The sequence below is a fragment of the Amorphotheca resinae genome (genome assembly GCF_003019875.1).
Source record: "Amorphotheca resinae ATCC 22711 unplaced genomic scaffold M430scaffold_4, whole genome shotgun sequence".
NCBI classification, from domain to species: Eukaryota; Fungi; Ascomycota; class Leotiomycetes; order Helotiales; family Amorphothecaceae; genus Amorphotheca; species Amorphotheca resinae.
The window spans coordinates 1,907,049-1,933,545 of NW_020194474.1; the positions used below are offsets into that span (position 1 = coordinate 1,907,049).

The 26,497-nt window shown below is 49.3% G+C and overlaps 9 protein-coding genes across 9 annotated transcripts; 1 reads left to right on the forward strand and 8 right to left on the reverse strand.

The window, feature by feature from the left end:
• Positions 1 to 1,183: 1,183 nt before the first annotated feature.
• Positions 1,184 to 3,335, reverse strand: M430DRAFT_41236 (hypothetical protein; the record flags this gene model as incomplete). The annotated part of the gene is made up of 4 exons (XM_024867464.1): positions 3,147 to 3,335; positions 3,047 to 3,094; positions 2,868 to 2,990; positions 1,184 to 2,686 (listed from the first exon to the last, which is right to left on the reverse strand). The coding sequence occupies exons 1-4, from the start codon at positions 3,297 to 3,299 to the stop codon at positions 1,184 to 1,186; spliced, it is 1,827 nt and encodes a 608-aa protein (XP_024722641.1). The 5' UTR covers positions 3,300 to 3,335.
• A 582-nt stretch (positions 3,336 to 3,917) lies between these two features.
• On the reverse strand, positions 3,918 to 5,752 carry M430DRAFT_137784 (hypothetical protein; the record flags this gene model as incomplete). The annotated part of the gene is made up of 2 exons (XM_024862530.1): positions 3,918 to 5,588; positions 5,729 to 5,752. 2 exons carry the CDS (start codon positions 5,750 to 5,752, stop codon positions 3,918 to 3,920), a joined length of 1,695 nt encoding a protein of 564 aa, XP_024722642.1.
• A 610-nt stretch (positions 5,753 to 6,362) lies between these two features.
• M430DRAFT_65648 (hypothetical protein) lies at positions 6,363 to 8,317 on the reverse strand. Its single transcript, XM_024869192.1, has 7 exons — positions 8,261 to 8,317; positions 8,001 to 8,207; positions 7,824 to 7,949; positions 7,721 to 7,771; positions 7,544 to 7,664; positions 6,922 to 7,462; positions 6,363 to 6,869 (listed from the first exon to the last, which is right to left on the reverse strand). The coding sequence occupies exons 1-7, from the start codon at positions 8,295 to 8,297 to the stop codon at positions 6,450 to 6,452; spliced, it is 1,503 nt and encodes a 500-aa protein (XP_024722643.1). The 5' UTR covers positions 8,298 to 8,317; the 3' UTR covers positions 6,363 to 6,449.
• Positions 8,318 to 8,895: 578 nt separating this feature from the next.
• On the reverse strand, positions 8,896 to 9,447 carry M430DRAFT_34338 (hypothetical protein; the record flags this gene model as incomplete). Its single annotated transcript, XM_024866530.1, has 1 exon — positions 8,896 to 9,447. A coding segment is annotated over one exon (276 nt), but the record flags the coding sequence as incomplete, so codon positions are not given.
• A 975-nt stretch (positions 9,448 to 10,422) lies between these two features.
• M430DRAFT_226190 (hypothetical protein) lies at positions 10,423 to 11,695 on the forward strand. Its single transcript, XM_024864731.1, has one exon. It carries the CDS (start codon positions 10,759 to 10,761, stop codon positions 11,632 to 11,634), a length of 876 nt encoding a protein of 291 aa, XP_024722645.1. The 5' UTR covers positions 10,423 to 10,758; the 3' UTR covers positions 11,635 to 11,695.
• Positions 11,696 to 11,756: 61 nt separating this feature from the next.
• On the reverse strand, positions 11,757 to 13,361 carry M430DRAFT_99472 (hypothetical protein; the record flags this gene model as incomplete). The annotated part of the gene is made up of 2 exons (XM_024870188.1): positions 11,757 to 13,234; positions 13,286 to 13,361. 2 exons carry the CDS (start codon positions 13,359 to 13,361, stop codon positions 11,757 to 11,759), a joined length of 1,554 nt encoding a protein of 517 aa, XP_024722646.1.
• Positions 13,362 to 13,694: 333 nt separating this feature from the next.
• On the reverse strand, positions 13,695 to 14,024 carry M430DRAFT_34340 (hypothetical protein). The gene has a single exon (XM_024866531.1). The coding sequence runs from the start codon at positions 13,992 to 13,994 to the stop codon at positions 13,773 to 13,775; it is 222 nt and encodes a 73-aa protein (XP_024722647.1). The 5' UTR covers positions 13,995 to 14,024; the 3' UTR covers positions 13,695 to 13,772.
• Positions 14,025 to 14,148: 124 nt separating this feature from the next.
• M430DRAFT_26966 (hypothetical protein) lies at positions 14,149 to 16,560 on the reverse strand (the record flags this gene model as incomplete). Its single annotated transcript, XM_024865483.1, has 1 exon — positions 14,149 to 16,560. One exon carries the CDS (start codon positions 16,558 to 16,560, stop codon positions 14,149 to 14,151), a length of 2,412 nt encoding a protein of 803 aa, XP_024722648.1.
• A 5,837-nt stretch (positions 16,561 to 22,397) lies between these two features.
• M430DRAFT_26967 (hypothetical protein) lies at positions 22,398 to 26,130 on the reverse strand (the record flags this gene model as incomplete). Its single annotated transcript, XM_024865485.1, has 2 exons — positions 22,398 to 23,468; positions 23,518 to 26,130. The coding sequence occupies 2 exons, from the start codon at positions 26,128 to 26,130 to the stop codon at positions 22,398 to 22,400; spliced, it is 3,684 nt and encodes a 1,227-aa protein (XP_024722649.1).
• Positions 26,131 to 26,497: the final 367 nt, after the last annotated feature.

Sequence of the window (26,497 nt, forward strand, 5' to 3'; positions counted from 1 at the left end):
AGTACGCTACTATAAGTATAGATAAAGACAAAAGGTAAATAAAAGAAAGAGATATTCTTTTTTTCTTATATTTATACTATATTATTTTAAGGTTTTAAGGTAAGAATAGTTTATATATAAGGTAAGAGCTATAAGGAGAGGTATAAGGCTTACTTAGTACAGCCCTTACTTATCTTAGGTACGCGCTATAAGAAAGGAGCTTAGCTATATCTAGTATAGGTTTTACGTAACTCTAGGAAGGCACTATATCTAGTATAGCTTACACGACTCTAAGATAGAGCTATAAAAGAAAGAGGTAATGTTAGGGACTTAAAGGAGTAAGATTAGGAATACGTAGGCCTTACGTACTTATAAGTACGCTAAGGCTACTTAAGGTTCTTAGGTAGTATATATATATCTTAAGGAGTAAGGGGTAAGGAAGGAAGGTAAGAATTAGTTTAGATTTAAATTAAAGTATACTACGACTTAGAGGCTACTCGACTATAATTCTCTACTATATTACCCGTAATACTAATCTCTAACAGTATCTGGTAACTACTGTGCCGGCAGCCGGGTTCATTCTACCGCTATCCTATCTATACATTTGATTTTACGGCATTAGATAGCAAGGAAAAGTAGACAAGTATACAAGTTTACTAAAAGTGTCTACAAGATATAGATACTAGCTTACCTTACTTTAAAAGAATCTGTTTTCCTTAGTTATCGATAAGTTAAGTTACTGCCTGATTTAGATTTTGAGGTCTTGTAGTAATCTGAGCTATGTAGATAGAATCCGGACTTTTGTAGGGAATTAAGTCAGGATACTGTGTCTCTAGAGGAAGCTAGTAGTCAATCAAGCCGTGCTAGTTCGCGAGACGTTACCCTAGATAGGTACTTTACTATCTTAGAGGATTAAGAGCCTCCCCTGTGCGCCAGTTTCGAAATCCTTGCCCAAGTCAATGACGATTTTCAAATGGGAATAATTCGTACTGTGCACCTCTCGAATGTTCCCCTAAAAAATTGGGGTGGCAGATCAACAGAACGTTCGAAATTTTGACTACTTTCACCCTTCTTAGGATTAGGCCATTCTGGGAAGCACGAACAGAAAGTATTGGATTATTACCCTAAGTACGAAGTAGGACATCACAGCCCCTTTTTGGGACGCACAAGGCATGCGCTGCCGGGACGACTGCTTGGCAGGCAGTTAATCAAACAACAGCTCTGATAAACGCTGCTTTGCCTCAACCAGGTCCCACTCAACCAGGGTTCGTTCCCGAGACTCCTCCATCTTCTGCTGTACAAACGGCTCCATGGCCTGTCGCTCCTCCTCCCCTAAGAGATGCAGTCGTGTCTTCCACAAGTCCTTATCAAGAACTTCCTTGTCCCGCTCGCCAAAGAACCGCTCGTCCAAGTACGTCCAGAAGACGGCATCAAACGCCCAGCTCTTTCTAGCTGCGTAGTTGAGCCAGAAGCGGCCCATCCTCCAGCTCTCTTGCATATGCACCGAAAGTGGCAGGGCGTGGAGAAACTCGGCCCCCTTTTCCTCCTCCTCCATCGCCTCGAGCCATATCTTCAAATGTGGTTCGTAAGCCCTGCTCCACTCCTCGATACCAGAAGGCCACATTTCCGGTGTTTCGAAGAGTAACCACCAAGGAGGGTCGAGGATAAACTGCGTGGGTGCAGCATATGTGAACTCCCAGTCGATCACGGCAGCCACGCCGTCGTCTGGGCCCAGGAGGACATTGGCCGGTCTGAAGTCATCACACCAGAGGCGAAATGGGCCCGATCTGTCTGGAGCCGGACACCTTGGATGCATCGTTTTGGCGCAGGCGGACCAATCGTCTTGGACGAATCCGAATGTTGATAGCCGACCTTGTTTAGCCAGTCTTCGGAATAGCTGACGAGCGACGTACTTGTTCCTACAGTCGTCCTCGGACGAGACGAGGTCATTGTGTTGAAAGATGAGTTGTGCCAGGTGCATATTGGCTAATTCCTCGTACCATTCGTCGGCTGTTACATAGGTCTCGTTCTCCAGAGGAAGGGTAGCCGGGGGAATATGAGCGAGCTGGGTCATGCTGCTCATGTTTTGAGTAAGAGGTCGGGCGGCAATGCGGAAGGATCCATCAACCTCGACCAACGAGCCGATGAGAGGAAAGGTAGGTTTCACTACCTCCAGTAAACACGACGCGATATTGCCCCACAGACTTCGCAGCTTGCTATCGGGGAGCTCCAAGTTCAGAACGGGAGTCAGGTTGGGATCCAGACCAGGAACAGCCAGAGCGTCCGTCATGTCGCCTAGGTGTTCGATCCGGCGGAGGATGAGGAACGGCCCGACGTTGGAATCCCGACCATAATAGAGGACCTGGGCAGCCGGGATGCGCGTGTTCAGTCTTAAAAACTCCGCCGTCGCCGCCTCGTAGACGACTTTCTCGCCGGGGGAGCAGGCTGCGTAGGGCCAGGGCAGCCGCACCATGACATCGGAGAAGTCGTCTTCGCCTTCGAGATGGACCCTGTAATGGATATTGAGGCCGCCAATTACTAGTGGTGATACCAGTGTAGCAGGTTTGCCGCATTTCTGCTTGACGAGGCTTTCGACCTGGCGACAGGTGTCTTTCCTACGAAGTCGCATTTGGGACTCCTCCTCGGCATCGTCATTCTTGTCCCACGCGACATTATCGAAATTTTGCCGGGCTTTGTACATCCTCTTCTAAGCATGCGTTCAAATATTTTGAAGCTCAAGCGGGCGAGGGTAATATGAGAATCAAGATAAAGCAAGGGTTGTCTAGGTAGGTAGACAGGAAGTGGCCAGGCACGGATGGGCCAACGCTGAGGCATGCAGCATTTAAAACCGTCTATGCCGCGCAGTCGCATCTAACAGACACACATACCTCCAGATAAAGAACGAGAGTATGCCAGCAATGAACCTGCCGTGGATGAGATTTATGGCAAAAAATCATCTTCGTACTACCCGGCCCAGGGAGGGCCTGACACAGGGAGAACATCTCCTTGTACTATCAGTGCGTTTTAGTTAGTCAACCAGTGCGGTCGATTGCGAAGCATTGCTCACCATCTGATCATCAACCCAAGCATATTTCTCAGCGAATCTTTGACGAAACTATGTACTCATCAGCTCGTGGGCAATCTCAATACGGAGCGACAGTACTCGCGATTTGAAAGTGAACAGCTGGCCCTCCAAAAAAGGTGAATCCTAGGTACCAGTTTCGAAGTATCATCTCGCGGACAGGCCCCGCGAGCTTCGGTACGTCTACATCTAGGTGATGTGCCACCTTCCGCAGTGTCCGCCAGATGCTGGAAAGCATTTCGAGACAGTGTATGCCTGCTGAGATGGGTCGAGAGTTGTGGTTTTCATTTTCATCGCCGACTATCTAGCACGTGCCTCAAGTCCAGAGCCATAATGTAGCCATGGTCCCACGTGCTCTTGATGCCAAGGCAAGATTGTTGTGCCAAGTGAGTCGCGATGCATCCCGTTGGTGGACCAATCGAAGTTGAGCAGAGTGTCACTGCCGACTAACGTCTTATGTATCCTTCCTGCAAATTTTGATCCTTTTGTACTTGGCACGTTTTGACTCCGCATTTCCCCTGACAATTAACGAGTGGAAGTAGAGAATGTGGGTTAAATCAAACTAAATTTAAGTTAAAAGGTAAATGCGACGAAGACGGCCCCTAAGCGAGACCGACGATGGTCTGTCTATATCAACCAGAGGATACCCAGATAGCAGCTATAATACATCCCTTGTAGTCTATAGAAATGTAGGTGAAATATTTGCAACGCTTCTCTATTACTATGACAGCTATAAACACCGCTAATTCATACAACTTTTGAAACCCCCCTCCTGCTCAGATTTCAACCCCGTTGCTTCTTTGCTTGTTGCCCTTGCAAAACTATATGATATGCTAAGCTTATTCGGCACGAGAGTTTAGAAATGCGGCACATTCAACGCCATCAACATCAAAAGCCCCGCAATCAACCCCGCAACCGGCAATGTCAAAACCCATCCACTAAAGATCCACACCACCTGTCTCCAGTTCACAGCACGCACATCATAGTTCATCAGAGCCACCCCAACGGTAGAACCAGTCAAACACTGTGTTGTACTAACGGGCAGTGAAAGTCTGGAAGCCAACAACACAGTGATGGCTGACCCAAGCTCCATACTGAATCCGCGAGTGGGTGACAATTGAGTGATCTTATTGCCCAAGGAACGAATGATGTGGTAACCGAAGACCCAGAATCCAAGGCCTAACAACAATCCAGCAACGACAAGCATCCAGACTGGGGTTGGGGATTTGGTGGCCACGATTCCAGCCTCGTAGGTAGAATACGCAGCTGACCACGGCCCAACGGCATTGGCGACATCGTTCGAGCCATGTGCTATTGACATCAACATAGCACTGGCAACCTGAGGATATGTCCAGAGATGCTCAACTTTGTTGTCATAATGAATCGCGAATTTGTGGGTCTTGGCCAGTTTTTCAGAGGCGTGAGATACACAGTCGCGAGTGACACCTTGGAGGGCGATAAACTTGGCCCAGGACCACATTCGTTGTGGATTGTAGAGCGGAAGGTGAGCCGTGGGAGCCAGAAAGCGTTCCTGTGGTTCCATGAATCGCTTCTCTTTGACTGGCGGTAAGGGCTGGTTTTGCTCCACATCCACTGAATCTTTGACAGCGACATCTTTCTCGGAATATTGCTTATCGGGGTTGGGTGCCAGCACTGGAGAATCGGCGGGTGTGTCTCGCCTGTAAGCGTTCTCGTAGTGATCAAGCACAACTTCACCGTCAGGGTTGCCAGGGAAATAAATCCATGGATCCTCCCTCCACAGCAGGGGACCAAGTGGAATATGATAGAACTTCAGTCGGGCATCGCCACGAATCAACCTTCGATGGAAGTATGGCATGAAGAAGACATAGGCAATGAGAAGCGATCCGAAGAACACCCCCAAAATGATACCCGATGCTTTCCCGGCACCAAACTCCTCGAGTGAAGGTGCTGTTGGCGCTTCGACCACGATGAAGAGTGCCAGCATAGCCGCAGTGAACGCCAGATAGAATGGGATCAACCTCATAGCCCATTTCAGAGGCTCGTTCCGCTCCAAAACGAGATATTTGATAGTCGCGAAGATTATGGCAGAGAATCCTGCCGCGATCCCTGGAGCGATACCCCAAGACGCAGCAACCTGAGAAACACTGCCCGATTGCCACGCCCATTTGATGGGTGCTTGGGAAGCAAATCCCACGCCGATTAAAGCACCGACAGTAGTCTGGGTTGTGGAAACCGGCAGCCCAAATCTTGTGGCTATCATCAACCAAGCGGCACTCCCGATTTCAGCACAAGTCATCGCCAACATCAACACGCCAGGCTCTCCATTAAACCGATCGATAGAGATGATTCCATTCTTGATGGTGGATGTGACTCGGGCTCCTAGAGCCACAGCACCGACGAATTCAGTGATAATTGACAGGAATCCGGTTTGAACCATGGTCAGGGTCCTTGCTGCCACGGAAGTTGCGTAGGAGTTTGCGACATCGTTTGCACCGTTACCGAACGCACTGAAACAGAATGCGATGGTGATGATGGCAAGGAGCCACTATAAATTTAAAGTCAGTAAGTCGTAATTTTCCACGCAAGAGGGGGAAGCGAATTCAGAAAATCTGTGGGCATCGCGACACGCAAGATATTGACATATGATAATATGAGAGAAAGAAGAGCTCAGATAATATAACATACATCATACTGGGTCAGGGCTGCCATTTTTGGCGGTTTGAAACTGATGTGGCGAGAAGTTGTGTCGCAGGCTGAAGGGGACTTCCTTGAGAAAGCGAGTCGATATTGGACTTGATGATGGCCATTTCGAGAGTTCTATCAAGAGTTCTTGTACTCTTCATGTGCCATAGCCACAAAAGTATATGTCCGACACTCTAAACCAGTCAATCCTGCCAGATCGGACACAGGTGGTTGTCTGCGCGCTTGGCGCTTGGCGCCTAGATATTGGCATACGCCAGAAGTCTTGGGGAACGGGAATCGATGCAAGCTAGAACCCCGCTTCTGATTGACCAGCCTGACCACGTTTTTATTCTTGCTAGTGTGATAGGTCTACCTGGAGGACTTCTGCTGCGAAAATGTGGCTGGCAACATGGACGTCGCGAAATGTGGCAATAGGGCCGCGAATAACCTCATTCATCAGGTTGAGCGGCTGACGACTGAAGGGAATGGAAGGTCGAATGGAAGGTCTGGACAAGCTTGGCTAGCATGAGTTCAGGGACGTAGCGGGAAACATGTTCTTTTATTCCGACGCCTTGATGCTACAAAGTCGATGACTCGATGTATGCTTTGACTTGGCAGGAAATATGGTCTTTTATTTCAACGGCTTATGTTACAAAGTCGATGTATGCTTTGGTACTCAATTCGTGGCTTGATTCTCATAGCCAATGAACAGTCGCTCATCCCTCTAGACTTCCTCTTTTCCATCCTCTGGCCCGATATCCCCCGACTTTGCTATTCCCCACGCCCCATTCCCTATCTCCTTTCCATAATACTTCACCAAAATACCGACACAAACTGGACCGATGATAGTGTTAAGGAGAATAGCCCATACCCCAGTGATGAAACCATTCTCGCTTACATATGGCGTCTCGTTGTATCCTATTTCGATGATCAAGAGGCCAATCTCGCCACGTGCGACCATTGCACATCCCAAAAGCAATCCAGATAGCCAGGTCAACTGAGAGTTTGATCTTTTCGATACCTCCTCATGTCGGTCGCCTGGTTCGCCACTCGGTTCTTTCACCCCCTTCGATGAGCCTTGTGTTTCCAATGTCTTCGGAGGAAACAGGGCTGACCACAATGGAACCCATGCCCCAACAATGAACTGCAGGAGTGTTAGTCACTTCTTTCTACGCAATGTCATGGGGTCAACTTGCCTTTGCAAATACCATAAGAAGCGTGTAAACAATACCTCTCCAGATTCTTTTCCCAGTCCAGAGACTAACAAAAGGGATAGCAAATCCGATGCTGGCAAAAAATAAAGGCGCCATCAGATAATTCTGAACACCCAGGAGATAAGCTTCGAATGTATGCACAAATGTTGGACTCTTTTCTGCCTCACGCTCGCCCTGCTCGCGACTCGTGACCACAAACGGGCCATCAGGATACTTGCTCGGGAGGTAGGTGAGGAACGTGCCAGCAAGAAAGGCACCAAACAAAATTGAGGTTCCAGTATATGCGGCGATACTGATAAAAGCGCAAAGGACCAGAACCATGAGTAGAATGTTCGAAACATGATCGTACCGCGCAAAGGGTCGCTCAATGTAACGCCGAAAGATAGGCGCAAAGACGAATTTGGTGAAGATGGGAGTGAGAATAGCCATTGCAATTGAAGCCACAATCGGACGTCCTATGATCCAGCCAAGATTGGCATCGCCGGATCCTGGGCCTGAAAGCTTGCCCAAGTCGCCGATAACACTATTCGGATCAAAGTTAGTGGTGAGAAATGGGAGGGTGAGATCCGTACCCGGGACGTATGGGACTTTGAGCATGACTTACCTAGACATCACGAGACCAACCACATCGTCAATGACCGCAGCGCTTACAAGGACTGAGCCCACCCTGGTTTGGGCCAGATCCACGGTTGCGGAAGCTGAGGAGATGACAGCAAATGTTGTGCCTGGGTTCCCAAGTAAGCAAATTGAGAAATCCGAAGTACCTGGCAAAATAACATACCCAAAGAAGTTGCCGATAGTGCAGCTCCAATGATGAACGTCTCAACAGCCCCTAGGGTAACGTCAGCCTTATGTGCATCGCGATAAGATCAGCAAACTCCAACCATAGCCGAATCCCAAGTAAAGTAGGAGATAGGAAAGACCAATTGGAAAGGTAACGCCTGTTGCTGCTCCTAAACTGCTGAGCAGTAGATTCTGCTTGAGGAGATCAATCCGGGCGCTAAGACCACCTCGATGACGTCAGCGGAAATCGACCTATGATTGTGATCAAGAGCGAATACCCTCAAATATGATGAGAATCAGGCCAATATAACCCAGAGCAAGAAAGGTCTCCTGCCAATGCAAAATAAGAATGTTGGCCAAGGGCACCCCGTAGATGATGCCGACGGCTATCTGACCGATGATGCCAGCGCGAATTACTTTTTCCGAAAGCCATTCGGCGAGAGAAAGGAAGTAAAAGAAGGAGACTAGGATAAGGATTTGGACAACTGCGTTCGATTAATGAGGGATCAATATGTTTGGATTGTCTTGTGATGCTTACTGCCAGGTTCGTGATACGGGAGGAAGCCGCCTGCCATACCAGAAATTGAATGTTGAGATGAAGCAGTTACTTGGGCCAAAGGATCAAGCAAATGCAGAGATATCAGGATCATTCATTTAAATAAAGCCTTTGTCGTCACTCGGGAGCCAAGAGTCACTCGGGAGCCAAGAGCAGAAGACTCTGGCCGTGAATGTCCACATCCCAGACATTGGGGCAAACAATACGTCGCCCGACCCCTCGACACGTCGCCCCTCTTCCCACTAGTATGTGGGCGCCAGTGGGCATTCCAGAGTCGAACATTGGCATTGTTAGTATGCGATTAGCATACGATTGGCATTCTTACCGTTGAATATTGGCGTTGTTAGCATGTATTGGCATTCTACCGCTAAACGTTGGCGTTGGCATGCGATTGGCACCGTTGGCACGGCTGACTAAGCGGAAATGGGCTGGCAAATCCCCGGTGTGCGAATGTACATGTGCATTGTTTTTCTTGTGTACTTCTTTTTCAAGAAGCATAATCTAGTATCATTATTTCGAAGACTTTGTGAGGGTGAACTTTTCTTTTTTTATTCGCTTTTTGGCTCTAAAGGCCTAGAGCAAGCACAGTCAGTACTGATTCTCTTATCACAATCGCTCGCTTTAACACATCCGCGCTCCCCCCTATCCCGCTTTAAACCCAACTTCCCAATAACAAGAACCTCCTTCATTTGATTTGCTCATCTCCCTTCCATTACCTCCACATCATCACCACCATTCCTGCATCATGCAATCAGGCGTGCTGAACACAGGAACGCTCGCTGGGTGCAAGACCCTCGACTCCCAGATCGGGGTCTGCCGCCGCGGCATCTCGACGTGAGAGAGCCATTCGTAAATCTCTGCGTCGGACAGCGGGGCCTCATCGTCCTCATCGTCATCATAATCATAAAAATCTTCTTCGTCGTCGTCGTCTCCTTCTTCTTTTTTCTCTTCCTCTTTCTCTTCCTCTTCGTCTTCCTCTTCGTCTTCTTCTTCTTCGTCCTCGTCTTGGTCCATTTCATGCTGTGTATTCTCGCAGAGACATAGTGCAAGATGATGATCATCAACGTGATGTTCATCCACAGATGGTACAGCTTGCTCAGATACCGCATTCTGGTGCTCATCCTGATTCTCCTCATCGGCGGCATCCCAGACAAGCACCCATTCCGCATTCGAAGAGTTCGGGTTTGAAGGATGACCATTAGCAGCAAGTGGATCTGCTTCTTCTTCTTCTTCTTCCTCCTCAATTACCTCTCCAAGGTCGAGTTCGGGAATCTGGTCATCGGGAGCTAGCCATGAGGCGGTGCTGGGTGTTAAGAGATAGCTGGTTTGCGAATCGAGAGATGAGGGATAGACGGTACTGGATTCGGGGGTTGTTGGGAACATTGTGGGTTGCGAAGGCATGAAGGAGTTGGATGTGTAGTGTAGCCGGGAGTATGCCGTGGCTGGAGAGGGTTTGATTGCGGTTTGATTGGTATTGGCTTGTAGAGATATAGTCGACTTGATGCTGCTTGAAGAAATAAGGGCTGGACTGGCGGTGTCTTCGTGGGACGTCAATCAGAAGTTGATTAAACAGCTGCCAATGAACAGTGTTGCGAGGACAAAGTTCTATATGTCCAACTGTACGGACATGTATGAAGAAGTTGAGAGAGAGTATCGTATCCGACTCGGGTTGTATGAATGGGTATCGAGAGCAGAGAAACGAAAGTTAAAGATTGGAAATGCGTTGTCAAGATATGATTCCCTCGTCGATTATCAATTGATCTGTAAAGAAAGAGATGATGCAAATGAGAAAGAGATGAAATGTACATGTTTATACCAGAATCCCTTCAGTCCGCATCAAAATCGCATATTCTCAGTTCAATTCAGAATCAACAACCTAGACACTAGATACCATATTTCAGGCTCAAAGGGTTGGTCATGACTATCAAGGTCCTCGCTTCAGGAACGGGCCCCCCTTAATCGGCTCGCTACCAGCATTACAGCACACTAGACCCCCAAACCTAAACCTTAAAACCAGTGAATCACGACATGACGTGCATAATTGGGATTAAGACTGGACATTGAAATTGTGGTTTGGACTAGCCGTTGCCTCATGAGGTCCTGAATCAAGCGCACTTCGCTTGTTGGAATTCTTTCTTTCCTCAACGCGCAAAAGGTAGAAGATTTGTAGTTCCAAAACAACTTCTTCTCACCACAATAACTACTGGAATAACTTACAACCAGGTAGAGTTTATACCACTACTTTAAAGTACTCAACTCGCTCTCTGAACAGACATACGCTTGTCACCAAGGGTCCTGGATGGAAAAATTCTACAAATTCATACTTTCCCGCACCAGATACGACACTGGGCTCCTCCTTATCCTCGTCTCCATCGGCCTCTTAGCCGCAGCAAGCTGCGCAATCAAGCGATACCTCTCTCGGTACGAAAGAGAACCTGAAACCGGGGACTTCCCACCTGAAGACGAGGAACTGGTGCATTATGAGCAACTCCTCCAGCCTAGCGACGAGCAGATCTGATACTTTCAGAAAACGACACAGAATGGAGCAAACGCTTAATTGGAGGAGAGCAACCTTGATGACTCCAAGCAGCAACATGAGAAAGACAACAACGGCACCTAAGAAATTGGTAGAGTTTACCATCTTCGAAGACAAGACGGCGACTGTCGACAATATAACTGCGATTAACGACGCGCGCGCCGAGGATCAGAAAGAGCAGTTCCGGTTTTGGCTGGAGTACATTATCCAGAGGTGCGAGGTACTCTATGGACTGGAAGTTTGCGACTGGGCCTTGAGCCTTTCTCACCACGTCGATTCATTAAATGGCAACGATGTCTATGCAACAAAGTTCAAGCGCTGGAAGGAAATCATGGAGGGAAGACTGGACACATATGAAGAAATGTGGAGAGATCCAGCGGTCTGGAGGAATAATAAACTGATGGAGGATTCGGCTTTATATTGGCTGCGTTCTTTGGTTGCGAGTCTGGTGAAGGCTGGCAGGACACTCTTCCCCGACTCCTGGAGGAAAGTGTCAGTCCTTAACGAGATGCTGGCCACTCCAGCAGCTCGCTTCATCTGTGGGTATTTTGCTGGAGAGGGTCTGTCCTGGGACTGGAGAGGTCCAGATTATTATGCGCATAAGAGATCTGCGTGGCGTATGATAATGCGAGCACACCTGGACATGGAGATCGATGAAGTGGGTGTGCAGATGGTACTGAAAAGATCAGTAGACATCGAGTGTGACCAAGAGGGTGTGCAGACAATAGTGACAAACTCAATTTGGACCAATAAGCTTAGGAAACGCATGCGGAACCTTGGCTGGGAGGATTTGCAAACCTTGGAGAGTCTGACGCGGTGAGCCGGTTACCAGGCACATTCACCTCGAAACTTTGGCGATGAACTTACATAACTGCACGGGGATTCTAATACAGCATTTGTTATGTAGTGGTTGATAAATACTAGGTTGACTTGGTCATCGACCTAGTCGACTAGGATCCTAGACTCTAACTCTGAAAAGTGTTCAAAAAACGATTCGAACAATCTCACTGCGAGCTCAACATCGTAAACGCCACCGGTCTCTCTGATAGAATGCATGGAAAGCTGTGGGTTCCCAATGTCAATCGTACGTGTGCCTAGAGCGCTCGAGAGCATGGGACCAATTGTGCTTCCACAGGATGAATCGTTGCGAACGACGAAGAGTTGGAGCGGGACTCCAGGAGACGATGCCGGGTCTTGACTTGGTTTTGCCCGACGAGCAACCTCCTGCAAAAGAACGATACCTGGAGAGTTTGTTGTGTACCGTTGGTTTGCATTGACCTTAATAACGGGGCCCTTGTTCATCTCAGGGCGGTGGTCGGATTCGTACTTATGGATGTAGTTGGGGTTAACCGAGTGTGCCATATCAGCGGAAATAATGAATGAGGTCGAAAGTGTCTGTTCGTAAGCTGTAGCAATGTCCAGCTCGGCTTCTCTGTGCACCTTGTCATATGAATTGTCCGATGCTGCATCATAAATAGCGGCGGGAAGGACGGATAGGCGCTTCAGAACTGCTGGAAGGAAATTCGAATTCGCGCCATGCGCGCTCGTGCTACCAACCTCTTCATGATCGAAACATGATATGAGTCGAATGGTGGAATCGTCATCAAGGGATGATGGCGATGAGACCGAAGTGATCAGTCCCTCGACAGCGGTATAGGTCATCCCAAGGTTGTCGAGTCTAGCAGAGAAGATTAACTCGTTATTAATACCACCGATACATCCTTTCTGGGTATCATAAAGCACCATCTCAAAGTCCACCACATCCTCAGGATCCACCCCGGCGTGTTCTGCAATAATTTCAACCACGTATGGATGATGGCGGTCTGAGAGGACTTTGAGCGGTCGGAAAGGCCCGTCGACCTCGTCCTGCTGCTTCTCCAGCTCAGATATCTTCTCGTCGCCCTTTGATCCAATTCTGTTGAGTTCAGCCGCCACTAAGCCAGCGATTGGGAAGAGTTCAGTCTCCTTGTTCGGGTCGAATACGCTGGCACGCTCGAGATGGATAGCTAACGTCGGGATGCGCAATATTGGCCTGTCGACCTTAATGAGCTTCTGGACATAGTTCCCTTTCCCATCCTTAACCATCGCCCTTCCCGCGATACTAAGATCTCGATCGAACCATGTATGCCAGATTCCCCCGCCATAAGTCTCGACACCGACTTGCATGAATCCAGCACCCGTCTTCTTGCTCACAGGCTTAAGGCGAAGGGTACACGAATCGGTGTGTGCGGCAACCATGCCAATTGGATTACCAGCCTTCCATTTCTTCCCTATAGCAAATGCGATAATTGAGGAGCCGTTCCTTGTCAGGTAGTATTTGCCGCCGGGTTGCAGGCTCGAGGACCAGCTATCTCGCTCTTTGATTTCTTCAAACCCGGCTTTCGCGAGTCGTTGCACCGCGCAATGAACCGCATGGTAGGCTAAAGATTGTTAATAGTCAGATCTGTATCACTTGATTGAATATAACGTACGAGTTGGGGAGTCGTTGACGAAGTCGACGAAGTCTTGTGCTTTAGCAACTGCAGATGAGAGCTTTCTAGAAGACATTATGAATGTTTTTTTAGTGGCGCACAATCCAATAAAGCTCCTGGGTATCCTGCTGCAGTTATAATGAAGCGTGATGACTGGTCTTGCAAACATTTATGGTTTTATGGGTTATTGTGTCGTCGGAACCAGCGAGCTCCAGAGGTATGCATCCATTACATCGGCGTGTATGCCTGGTCTCTCAGGCTCAAAGATATAACACCAAAACAATACCGACGACATATAGGTAAGGTAAGCTAGGTAGGTAGGTAAGGTAAAGTAGGTAGGTATGCTAGTATTGTAGCTTTCAAGCCCAATTGTACTTCTTGGAAAAGAGCTCGAATTGTGCATAGAACTTTTGATATCTATATACACCTAAAATTCCTACAAGCTGGCTCCCTATGTGGGCTTTTTGATTGAACTTAAAAGCTGTTTTCACACGCCATCCCCGACATGTCGTAATCTGTTCCCTGTATCCAGACCATCATCTATATGGTCTTCGTCTCCTAACCCCGTCCGTTTTCCTTCCCAAAACCCCAAGCCCAGCCCAGTCCGAATGATAAGAATTTTACTCCTTCCAGCGAAATAAATAACTGTGAGAACACCAAAACCGTGCCCCACCTTCCCGAAAGCTCGCCAATAGCTCGAATGCTCCATATCCAAACATAAAAAAAACCAGATCCGTCATATCATGTCAAGCCGTCGTCGGCCAATCTAGCCATATCAGGCGTATATATATATGTATAGATTTCTCTTCGATCGCTGCACCACTTAGGCGCATGCTTTAAAGCATCTCGCAGAGGCATATTTCTCAAACTTGTGGAAATAGCGTATAGCTGCCCCTTTTCTTATCGCTAGGTCGATGTACTGCACCTCCAACGGTTGAGGCAGCCCTAGCACGGGGCGGAACTGCACCAACAAATGTGCTCAGAACAGGCGCCGAGATGTTTCTACCGTGTGCAAATCCAGTCGTCTCTTTCGGAGGACTAATGAACGATTCCGCTACTGGGCTCAGATCAACGTGATCCTTTTCATTGAGAAGGTTCGGCGGTAGCGCAGAGCGATTGCCACCGCTTCGTGGAACTTGCTCTTGCATAAGACTTTTGTATCGTCGGTGCCGCATAGATGGCACATCATTTACATCTGGACCCGGTGCTGCAGCTTCGCCGGGGTCATATCTTTCTTCCAAGTTCAACATACTGACGCTCGCGGTGAGGGCATGAGTCTTCTCAAACTTGCGCGGCATAGCAGGAGTAAGATCTGGCAATGAGGATGATGAACTGCGGTGCAGTTGATCGAGGCTTCCAGAACAACTAAGCAGCATGATAGAATCTTGGCTACCCCTGGAGGTGGGGGCAGAAGTTCGAGTGCTGGACGAACTTCGTGCTGAACGTCGAGAGAACTCTGAGGAGCGATATGACGCGGTGCTTGAAGTAATTTCATCTATAGGAGAAAAGCTGCAAGGCTCCGGCACGAACATCGATGCAGAAGTAGCGTTACTGTTATAATGCTCTTCGTATAGTGCTTCTTGATCCATCTGAGATTGGAAGTCGTTCGGGATAAGTAATGATGGCGACAAATGAAAACCATGGGATTCCTTGAAAGAAGATGCGTGGGACGGTGAACGAGAATGATTTGGCCGAAGAAAGTTAGATGGTGTACGGGGGTCAGATGAAGCTGCGGAGATATTGGACATTGGGGACAATTCAGGGATCTCCAAGGAGGAAGGGACGAGAAGGGAAGGTCTAAAACGACCATGATAGATGGACTGGTTGTCATCCTCTAGGTGGAGATCCAACGCCGGCTGTTCAGCATTGGTTGATTGGCTTGCATCAGTAGTGGTAGTATTGTCATCTTCATCAATTGAGTGACGCTCCCATTGATAATCGCAATCGGCCTCAGCCTCGTGATCGTAAGCGTAGTCAATAGCGTTGTCCCACGAATCTAATCCAGCTGATGGCGGTGGTACCATAGAAGCGGCATCCGATTCGTTGGAGAGAGTCTCTTGAGCCTGAGATTTGAGCCGAAGCGCTGGAACGGATTGAGACGCTTTCAATTCTCCGCTTACGGAGGATATCCTTGACCGTCGTCTCGTTGCTAAATCTTCCTCTTCCTCTTGCACATCGGTAAGCTCAGTTCCTCCAAAGGTTCCGGATGGCGACGAGGCCAATGGCCACGCCTCATCCCCGGGTGTTGTCACGGCATGTGACGCTGGTCGCTCGGCAAAGTACTCTTGCTGCTCACTCCATGTGCTTTGTTGTGGTGGTGGTGGTGTCAGTAATCCAAATGGCGCTGGTTTCCGAAAGCCACAATTCGTCTGTGGCCGCTCAATGGTGGTGGTTGCTAACGGATCGAATGTTTCCAGAAGAACCGAGGCTGTCCGAGAAGATGTCCTAGCAGGTAGAGCGACTGGGCAACTCGGGGATAAAGAGGACCGGGATGATCTCAAATTGTCATGTGATTGAGCATGCTTGATGCGTTCGCGTTGTGGCTGGATATCAGACTCTTCTGAGGGCATTGATGGGGCAGTCAGCGTCTCGGAAGAGAAATTCTCGAAGTGCAAATCTTGTGCCCTTATGCCTTTCAATTCACCATGGGACGGCGCCTGTGAAGCTCGGATGGCAGAGAACTCCGATAACAACTCCATATGCGTAGTTCTTTGCAGGTTTGGTAAATGAGTGTGTCGCGTATGGGTGACATGCTGGAAGTTGAATGGACTGGAAATATAATGTCGCGCTCGAGGTTCATGAGAACTTGTCATAGTTCCGCGACGAGAATGGCCGCCGTGGTAACGATCCTTTGCCGATGCTTCCCGTCTGATATCCTCCCCGATCGCAAGTGATGATGCCGAACGTCCATGAAGATTGTCTCCATGTGTGTCCCTCTTCTTTCTTCGAGAGAATATTGACTTCCCAAATATTTGGATGCTTTCAGGCCTATCCCAGGCAGAAGGCATGGTGGTTCCTCTCGATCTTGCTGATAGCTGTCGAGACAGGACCGGGTTATCCGTAGAGGACTCGCGTGAGCGAGAGGAAGCCGTAGATGAAGTGAGTGTATTCGTTCTAGAGTTGTTACCAAAAATTGAGCTCCTCTTCATCTGCTCCGTATAGGCACGTATACCTTCGGGCGAAGGTGGTCCATCCATGGCAGGCTCAAGGGATTCCGCCGACGGTATGTGGTCTTTAGGTGGAGGCAAGGGCTTGGCTTCTTTTGAAGACCGCATTATTTGTGCGGCGCTCTCGTTCGGCAAATGCATGAACAGGGTAATTGTAGGAATGACAGTTGTCGGGGCGCGAAGAGATAGATCGTGGTGGGCCTAGAATGTCTATATACGCCAGCTTATGGGTTACACCAGGTTCTCCTGGAACCTGAAGAATCATATATGGGCGGGACAATTGAGCGTATTAGACGCGTGCCAGCTCATAGGATGTGTGACAAGATAACTTTTGGTGTATTAGACAGACTGAAGTGTTCTCAGAATACGCCGCAGCCAGAAGGAGGCCTTGGTATTTGAGTTATAGTTCTTCGAGTATAGTGGTTGATGGGCGGACATTCGAGGAAATGATGAATTCTAGGGAGAAGCGATCAGCAGGTGCCATGTGTATTCCAATACTATAAGACCTTGGGGCCCAGATTGAGGAGAAATTCGGTGTGGAGGGACTTTGTGCGACATATAGGCTAGGATTAGACGTTAAGAGGGAGTTGTGAAGTCGAATGTCACTGGTACGTCCTGGCAACCAGTCCACTGCTCCCCGAGTAGAATTGAGGTGGCTTAGGAGTCTTATACAACCAGACATACCTGGAATGAAAGTTGTTGGTCTCAATGCACCATGCTAACAATGGCAATCTGTTGCACTCTGGGCCGGCCGGGCAATTGGGATGCGCTGGAGAGTTGGTGCAACCGAGCGATGGCTTTCACTTGAGGTTTCTCGCTGTACAAGGCGCCGATGTACTTGAAATGTATGGAAAGCAGACTGTCTTCAATGCAAGGATGGAAGTAGGAACCGTATGAAAGGTATGAAGGGTAAACAAGGTGCAAAAGAAGGCTGAGCGTATGCGGTATCAAGATGGGGCCTCGTTCCTGACACTGGTACCAGCGTGGCTTGAGAGTAGAGGATGATTCTTAATATTGCGGAGGGCGACGAGGAGCAGGAGCTTCCTTCGACCTCTCTCAGAGATTTGCTAAGAGCACTGATTCCACCACGACCTGTGCGTTCTCATGCTTTCCGCGCCCGTTTTGGACGGACCTGGGCCAATCCCGCCGGTCCCAGATGTTGGGTCCCTCGCCTCGATTTGCAAGGAGGGCCATGAAGCCGAAGTGATGGACCCCGAAGGGATGTTGCCGTCGTCAGATTCGTCGAATGGCAACCCAGTCTATTCCCAGGGGCCGCGATGCACAGAGCTTCATGGATCTGCCCTGGAGATATTGAGGAGACGCGGTCGATGTGGGCCGGCCCAGGCGGAGACGGCATATTGATTGGGCACTTTTAGCCAGGAACCCGCTCGCGCTCCATAGCTTCGAGATTCTCTTGCTGCAGGAGATCCCGCCAAATCGTTCTCCTGGCCCTGTCGTGAATCGTGATACCATCTCATCGCCATCCCGCTGGCCGTGGAGGCCCCCCCCCCCCCCCCCCCCCTTTAGGGCCTGCGAAGTACGAAGTAAGGGGGCCCGCTAGTTGAAGGGATTTCCGAAGTATGAAAGTTGAAACGTTCTTTTGGATTCCTAGCGTTGGATAGCGAAGTCCGTAAGATAGAGGCATCTATCTGCTCGCGGAGTAGTGGGAGCGTGGAGAAGAGGGAAGACGTTGTCGTGGTCGTCGCTATTCGGAAGTTCAGACTTCAGACTACTTCTCGCCGGGGTTACAAAGCATCCCGCGTCAACAGCAACCACGTTAGCGGTCGTCGTACGGATGAGGATCTCTCCTCAAAACGTGTCTACCAGAGCACAATTCGTATTTCAACTCTCCTCCAGACTTGTGTTTCGTCTCTTGCAAACCCTATGATTGTGCTATTATTTGTTCCTGCTCTAGAGCCATTGTTCAGAGCCTCCCCAGCGGTGTACCTAACAAAAGTACAGTACAGTAGCTCCAACATCAGTGCGTCGATGGCCATAACGGCGTCTCCCTTCAGGCTTCAACTGATGCAAAGCCGCAGACATTTCCCACACGGTGCCGTCGCCGTCAATCCCATGGCAGCGGGACGGTTGAACCGCTGTACGGCACCTTTCCCTTTCGATACAAAGCCGTCCCTGGTACCCCTGATGGCGTAGGGGACGGGCAGTTGAATTTGGGCATGAGGCACCTGCATGGGAGCTGGGTGGAAAATAACTGGATGCTCCCAGTGCCCACAACAGTACGGAGTACGGAGTGCTACGGAGTGGCGTCCCGAATCACGATCTCCCTACTCCCTACCGTCGTCACATCGCGGATGGTTTCTGCCGTCACTGCCAGAGCACGTTTCTCTGTATACGGTGCTCAGAGTGCTCAGGTTGTGGTGGGTGGTGGGTGGTGGTGAAGAACGTGTTCCCTCGTGAGATCAGTCTGACCGGCGGTCAGTCGTCGGTGGCCACCGACCACGAGAGCCACAAGGCTGCATCAGACATCAAGTCCTGTACATGTACGCAGCACCCCGTACAGGTACATAGTGTTCCTTCGGGTACTTCACCTCGCTCTTCCAATCTGCAAAAAGGGCCCCCTCATGCAGTAGTCTGCTCCTCGCCAGGGTGACCCTTGTGAAATTCGCTCATTGGATCCAGTCACCCCGGATACCCAACAGGCTACAGCCTTCCGTCTACAGCTCGGAAGCTCCCTGGAGCAGTGGAGATCCCTACTATTTCTATACGTCGGTAGGAGCTATACGAAATAACAAAGCCGCGGATGCATGAGCCAGAGTATCAGCGTACTGGCCCTATCGGCCTGCCCTTCTTTCTCGGAGGCCTAAGAAGGTATCCAAGACATCCATTCCCTTGGTATGATTAGTTGGTGCTCTTCTCCTCCTTTCTCTACTCCGTACGGAGTAGGAGGAACACCGAAGAGAAGGGAAAACCTCGAGGGGATCCCATCAGACCCCTGATTCCTAAGGCAGTAAGGTTGCCGACGCAAGCGTACGAGCTCCAGACTCCACCCAGTCAAAACTCGATAATGCCTGGAAAATCATGAATAATGCCAGTAACAGATCCGTCCCACGAACTTGAGCATTGCGAAAGGATTGGCATTCGTGCAATTGAGCGGTTGGCGTTAGAAATGCTAGTGGCTAGAGGATGTGACGATAAGGCGTGGAATGTCGCTCCTACATCAGAGGTTGTCACGATAATACATCCGTTATGCACAGGACCACAGCATAACCGATGACAAACCCGGAAGAGCAATGATCAACCAGGGGTAGCTTTTGGTAACTTTTGGTAACTTTTGACCGTGGCTTTTGAATGGCAGAAGACAGACCTTAGTTACCGACGAGATGCTGTAGGAGTGTGGCACAGCGGCACAGACAAGATGACACCTCAAGAGGCTCAGATTGAGTTTCCCACCGTTTGCACCAGTCTCCAGAAGGCTGATAGCGGAAACCTGGGCGGGCCTCCTTGAAGAACTGGAACGAAAACGTTTTCTGAATATTTATATACAACATATACACCTCCGAATCAACGACTATCAGGGGGCCAAGTAGTAAGTAGCTGACTGGTTCTTCTTCTCCGAAGATACATGGAAGTTTGTCGACGAGAAAGCATGGCAACAGTACCCTAGGTACAGTTCTGTACATTGTCTGGGTATGTCACATGATCAAAATCCTCCCTGATCAACACCGGGCTAGAACTTTAACGGCAAGCCACACTATCTACAGCTCTGTACATTAATTACCAGCTGTACTGTACTGTAAATAGATAGCAAGGCTATCTAGATCACCTATGGAGCATATCTATTCTAATTCGCTCTCAGATCGAGACTTATGTAATGATGCACTTATCTCATCTCCTTACCATCCTTTTCTTCTTCTCTCGAGTTTGAGAGGCTCCTCGCGATAGAACACGCATACCATCACCCCTCGGGAGACTTCTCAGCCATGCAGACAACCGAACGTCCAGACTTGATTCACAAGCTCACAGTTGCGAAACGTCCACCGCTTTAGTGCTTCACACGCAGAGCTCACCCGCATCTCGAATCACAAGCTTGTATCGGGGGAGAAGAAACAAAAAGAAATTCAAAGGGAAAAAAGCAATGTGGAAGTCTTACGTATGTATCTGTATACATTACCCCGCCGGCTTCCCTCGACCCGAGTGGCCAGGACAGCAGCCATTCTGCGACCCTGCGATCTCCTGCGACCTCCTGCGGCCTCCTGCGGAGACCGCGGTTCCTGATTCACATTTATTTTCTTCGCCCGCACGGATGTCGATGTCTGTTCTCACGACGCCCAGCTGCGATCATGCGTTCGACGGAACTTCTACCCTATCTAGAGTTGCGAAACCGAGGCGGCAGACCGATTTCTTCAAATACCGGCAGAGATCTACGGTTGGGGGGTTCGCCTCGGTTTTTTATCGATTGCAAAAGCCAGCTGGGTTGTTATGCATCCCGAGACAAGGTCCGGAGTTGTAGGATATGTACGAGCCAAGGGTTTCGAGATCTCCTTCATTTCTTTCATTATTATTCTTCGCTGCGATTGGAGAGGATTTAGTGTAGACAATGCCTAGATGTCTAGGTATACTGAAGACCTCGGTTCGAGAGATGTCTCAGTCTGACAGCAGTAGCACGACCGAGCAAGCACAAAACACGCTCTGCGCATGCACAAGTCTATATCCCTTCTACCTAGGTAATATCGCGGTTAATAGAGTACTCGCTCTTTATCGAATTGCAAAACCTTGTAAAAATCAAGGCAAGGGACAAAGGGGAATAAAATCCCCCTTTGAGCAATTATCCCAGAAATCCAACGCGGATCGCTCTGCCCTGAGCCCATACCCGAACCCTCTCCCGCTCATCCCTCCATCCCTCTATCATTCAGACATACAGTACTGTATCCGTGTTCTTTGAGCACGTAAACCCCGACCTCTCTGAGCACCTCGCCTACCGCCCTGCCCCGGAGGCGCTGATCTTCCCGTCCGGACGACGGCTCTATCCGACACACCTCCACAAATCAACAGCTTTCGGAACCATCCATCCATCCATCCATCTATCGCCGCCCATCTATCTATCTATCTATCTATCGACCTGCAAACATCCTTCCCAAGAATAAATAATAGCACATTATAAAAAGAAACCCACGCGCTCCGTACCCCCACCCATCCTTATCACTCACGGAAAAAGATCCCTCTTACAGTACCTACTTTACTTTACTTACTTGTAGAAGAAGAAAGAAGAAGAAAACATGAAGAAGGCTCGGCTTGGTTTGGCTTCATGCTGGAAGGGAAGGAAAGCGAGCGAGCATTAGCCAGCCCCACGGTCATCCAGTCAGTCTACGGCGCATGTATGTGACCTACCTTACGTACGTACGTACCTAAATAAACAAAAGCCTCCCATCCTGCATACTTCCAAATCCCGAGATTCAAAAACAAAACATTTCTTTTTCTTTTTCTTCGCGTTGCTTAGCCACGTTTAGGATGCTGTCCGATGATGCTCTCTCTGCTTTTTGTTTTCCGGCGAGAGAAGAAAGGAAAGCTACATACAGGATGGTGTCCGTAGGGAAACAATAATAACAATAGAAATGGAGTATGATTGGATGGTAATCACGTAGCACAGAGAGAGACAAACAAACAATTCATTAACAGAAGCAATGTCTTCTTCTCATACCGACTTGCACTGCGCGGGTTTATCATCTAGCACTTTATGATATATCTCAAATGCCCCACTGTAATAACCCCGCCATGCCTTTTGATTTCAAATTCCCGAATAGTAAGTAACTAGTATACAAACATGACCTATCATCTCCCGTGATCCCCTAGCTGCCGTCCGAGGATGAAACTCCCTTCCTACGGTGTGTGCTAAATTCCTGGATGGGGTGGCGAGACTAATAGAAATCCATTCGCTTTGTTGTGCTAGGTAATAGGACGATTTCATTGGAAAAGCAGATTCGCGCCTATTCATCATCTGAATCGACGGCTGGAGTATCTGCCATGGGAGTATCCTCGTTGGCACCATTCGCTGTTTCTGGAGAATCATCCTTGGCTGGCGAGTCCTCCTGAGCTGGTTCTGGTGCCGGAGCAGCGTTTTCATCCTCATCTTCGTCGTCTGATTCCTCGATTCTCGCCCTCTTGTTCTTGCGCTTGATGGGGACAGAGACTGTTTCCTCATCGCTAGCAGCATCAGCAGCAGCAGGCTCATCTTCTCCAAAGATATCGGTATCCATTTCCTTTGCAGCTTCTGCAGCTCCATCATCCCCTTCGCTGTCACTGTCAACCACAATCTCGCTGCTCAGCTTGTACTTGCTGGGCTTTTCACCTCCCTTCTTGGCCAATCTTCTCTTCTTCTTCGGTTTCTCCTCATCACTGTCCACACCGCTTCCTCGTGACTTGGCGCGACTCTTTCTCTTGGGTTCTGCACCGCTGCCTTCATCATCCGTGATACCATCCTCGTTCTTCTTCTTGCGCTTCCCACCCGCACCACCTCTAGGCTTCTTCTTCCTCTTCACCTTCTCACCCGTCTCACTATCAGTAGTCATCTCTGCTGCCTCCCTTGCTCTATCCTCCTCAGCCCTCGCCTCAGCAAGCTCACGATCTCGTTCAGCAATCCTCTGTCGCTCTTCAGCAATCTTCCGCTTTCTTTCTTGTTCGGCCTCTTCGGCGGCCCTCCTCAGCTCGTCGCGCTTCTTGATTTCTGCATCTCGTTGCTGCTTCGCAGCTTGTAATTTCTCGGCATTCTTCTCTTCGTATTCCTTCTGGGCTTGGATCGAACGCTCGAGCTGGCGACGCATGGTATTTCGAGCCATGTTTGCTCGCTGCTCGATATCATGCTTTGGATATGGTGTTTGGGGATGCTGAGCGATGGCCTCCAGGGATTCGATAGCCTCCTCAAGTCCGGCGGCGGCAGCCTGAAGTTCGGCTAGTGTTCGCTGCGTTTCAGGCATGCCGTACACTGTAGCTGCTAATTGCATTTGGACAAAGGCCACGTTAAACTTGAAATGGGTTTGTTCGGGGGCAACCTCGAGGGCCTGTATGCATTAGGAGCCAGTCGAGAACTTAAAAGGATACGAGACCAACCTTCTGAGAATAATCAAGGGCATTCTTGAATGCCTGTAAATTCTTTTCTGCCCTACCCTTTGCCAACCATGTCCGTCCCAAGCAAGCCAGGATCTGTGCATCATGAGACCTGTCTTTCGACAGTGCAGCCTCGTAATGCTCGATAGCCTTCGTATATTGTCGCAGCTCGGCGAAAATATGTCCAAGATTGACATAGACGCTATGGTCCTTAACGGTATCTCGAACCTTCACGAATATCGACAGGGCGGTCTTGAAATCCTTCTTGTCTTCCACGAGCGCAATAGCAATTCCCTGGGCAGCATACGCATTCTTCGGGTCCAGTTGCAAAGCCTTGTCAAAGAACTCGACAGCCTTGATGTACATATTGCTTCGCTTCTGTTTCTCCTGCTCGGTGTCTCGACGCATCTCGCGTGCAGTCATCAGATAGAGATTCCCCATTCCAATCAAAGCGTATCTATCGTGCTTCTCATAGTGCTGGAGAGTGTGTTTGTAATGTCGCAATTCAGGATCTTCTTGTATATTGCCAGTTCGCTTTCGAGAATGCACTCGACCCAGATACCAACCCCACAGTGCTCGCACTTCAAGATCAGCAGATGAATCTTCGTAGAGTTTGGAAATTGTCTTGGGTCCTTCCTCAGTTGGACTTTGGCGCAGGGCAATGTATGCCAGCCGCGTTCTGGCATCTGTGTAGTCAGGATGACGGCCTAACAAGCCTTCATAGACAGTATTCGCGTCATCAAGCAGCCCACTCGCTTCGTATGTTCGGCCAAGATTGAAACTGATAGTTGTGACCAAAGCATCACTGTCCATTTCCTCTTGCTTCTCGCCAACCTTGATGCAGGCACTCAAAGCAGCTTGGAACATCTCCCGAGCCTGGTCATACTTCTCGGCTTGATAGTAGAAGCACCCCATGTTATTCAATAGTTGAGGTGGAAGTCCCTCTCGAATGGAGTTCTTGAAGGCGGCCTCATCCTCAGGATTCTGTGGTCTCTCGTCTTCAGGAATTTGGTCGTACTCAATTTGCTCAACTTGTTGCAAGCATTGCAGACTCTTGTCGGGTTGCTCGGTCTCGTAGAGTCTTGCGAGGTTCAGCAGCACCGAAGCATCAGGAATGAGGTTCTTCTTGGGGTCTTTCCAGGCCGTCCGAACAGCCTCCAAATATCCAATAGCCTTCTTGAATTCCGTGGACTTATCCTCCTTAACACCACTCTTCTGACTCGAGAATACTTCTTCCGCATATAAGGTCCCCAACAAGGTCATAGCCTCGATATTCTTTGACTGCTGGATAATCTTCTCCAGCCTCAACTTTGCTTCTCCAAAGTCGCCTTTCAATACTGACAGCTGAGCGGCGCCAAACTTAGCTGGCAGAAAACCTCGGTCAATGCCGCCTCTGGCCTCGTCAGCTCGCCCGTAGTAATCTCTGGCAAGCTCGTAGTTCTCCTCGTAGTGTTCTTTTCGGGCCAAAAGATACCATCCATCGCTTGCAATCGCATTGACATCCGTGTACTGGATGGCCTTGTGTGCAAGATTGTCTACATTTGGCAACGACTTCCGTGATAAGAAGTATCCTGCAAAAGTAGCGCAGGTCAGAGGAAGGTCTTTGTCGGCCTTGAAAGCCTTTTGAGTGTAAACCGTCATGGCTGTCCTGTAGAGATTGATGAATTCCGGGCTGTTTGTAGGAACGTGTGCGCTCGAATCAAGGTAGAAGAGGCCGAGAAGAATATTCGCGATCTTCGAGTCGGGGTTAATCTCCAAAGCGCGTTCCCATGCCGTCTTCGCATCCTCCTTGAATCCAAGCTGCCAGAAACAACATCCGATTCCTATCCGTGGATCGGGGTCTATCAGGTCTGGCATCTTGTGCAAAGCTTCCTGGTATCCTTCCAAGGCTTCCGCATACTTGCCAAGAGAAAATAATGCCCTCGACTTCCCTAAGACCGCCATCATGTTTCTGCCTTGTGAGACTCGAATCGCGTCTTCGAATGACTTCAGCGAGGCGCGTAGGATCTCGGTCTTCTCTGGATCGACTGCGCCAGGAGCAGCAGATTTCGAGGGTGGTTGCAAAGAGGCCTTAAGCAGCTGCAGGACGCCGCGAGCCAGAAAGAGGGGTGGAAACGCCGGATTGATTCGCAAAGCTTCATTCAGCGTCGATGTTGAAAGCTGTAGATAGTACTCCTTCGTCTTGGCCTCTGAGACCAAGGCTCCCTCGGGCGCAATTCGAGGCGCCTCTCTGCTCTTCCACAAGTACATCCAGCAGAGGCAGCTGAGCATACTAAGCTTCTCTTTTTGCCCGCCTTTCATGGCTTGCCCTCCCTTTATAAGCATCTCGATTGCATGGTCGACTTTCTTCTGCTTGGCGTATGCGAGGGAGACAGTCATCCAGTATGTGCGCGCTGCACCCTCATTCTCCAACAGTGTACACAGCTCGGTCGGATCATCGAGAAGATCCTCTAGATCAACTTCGACGGCTTGGTCGTCATCTTCGCCTTGGACGGGAATGTCGATGGCGGAAGGGATATCGGAGAAACGCTTGCTGGTCATTCGCGTTGCTGGAGATGATTGAACAGCGCCATAGCCATTCGCTCCTCCATTCACATGACCATTGGTTGCTGCCATCTTGCAAATTGGTTCGAAGCAGATGGCCAGTTGAAGAGGGTTCGAAAGTCGAGGCTGCTAGAAGGCGCGTCGACGCGCAAGATCGTAGCTGAGACTAGCTACGAAGAATGGATCATCTGATCAGCTCTGGATGTTGTGCCAGGGCAGTAGAAGATAGTTAGCGCGTCTCTGATAATTTGAAGTCGCAAGAAAGCTGTGCAATATGAGGATTGAAGACGGTCGCAGTGAGACGATTGTCAACTTCGAATTTCGACACTCACCAGCTCCCTGCGACGTCTAACCCATGTAGTTCTAGCGTAAACGCTAGGCCGTATCTGGCTCTCACAACACCACGTCGCCTACCGAGCCGAGAACGTGAGAGAGCAGA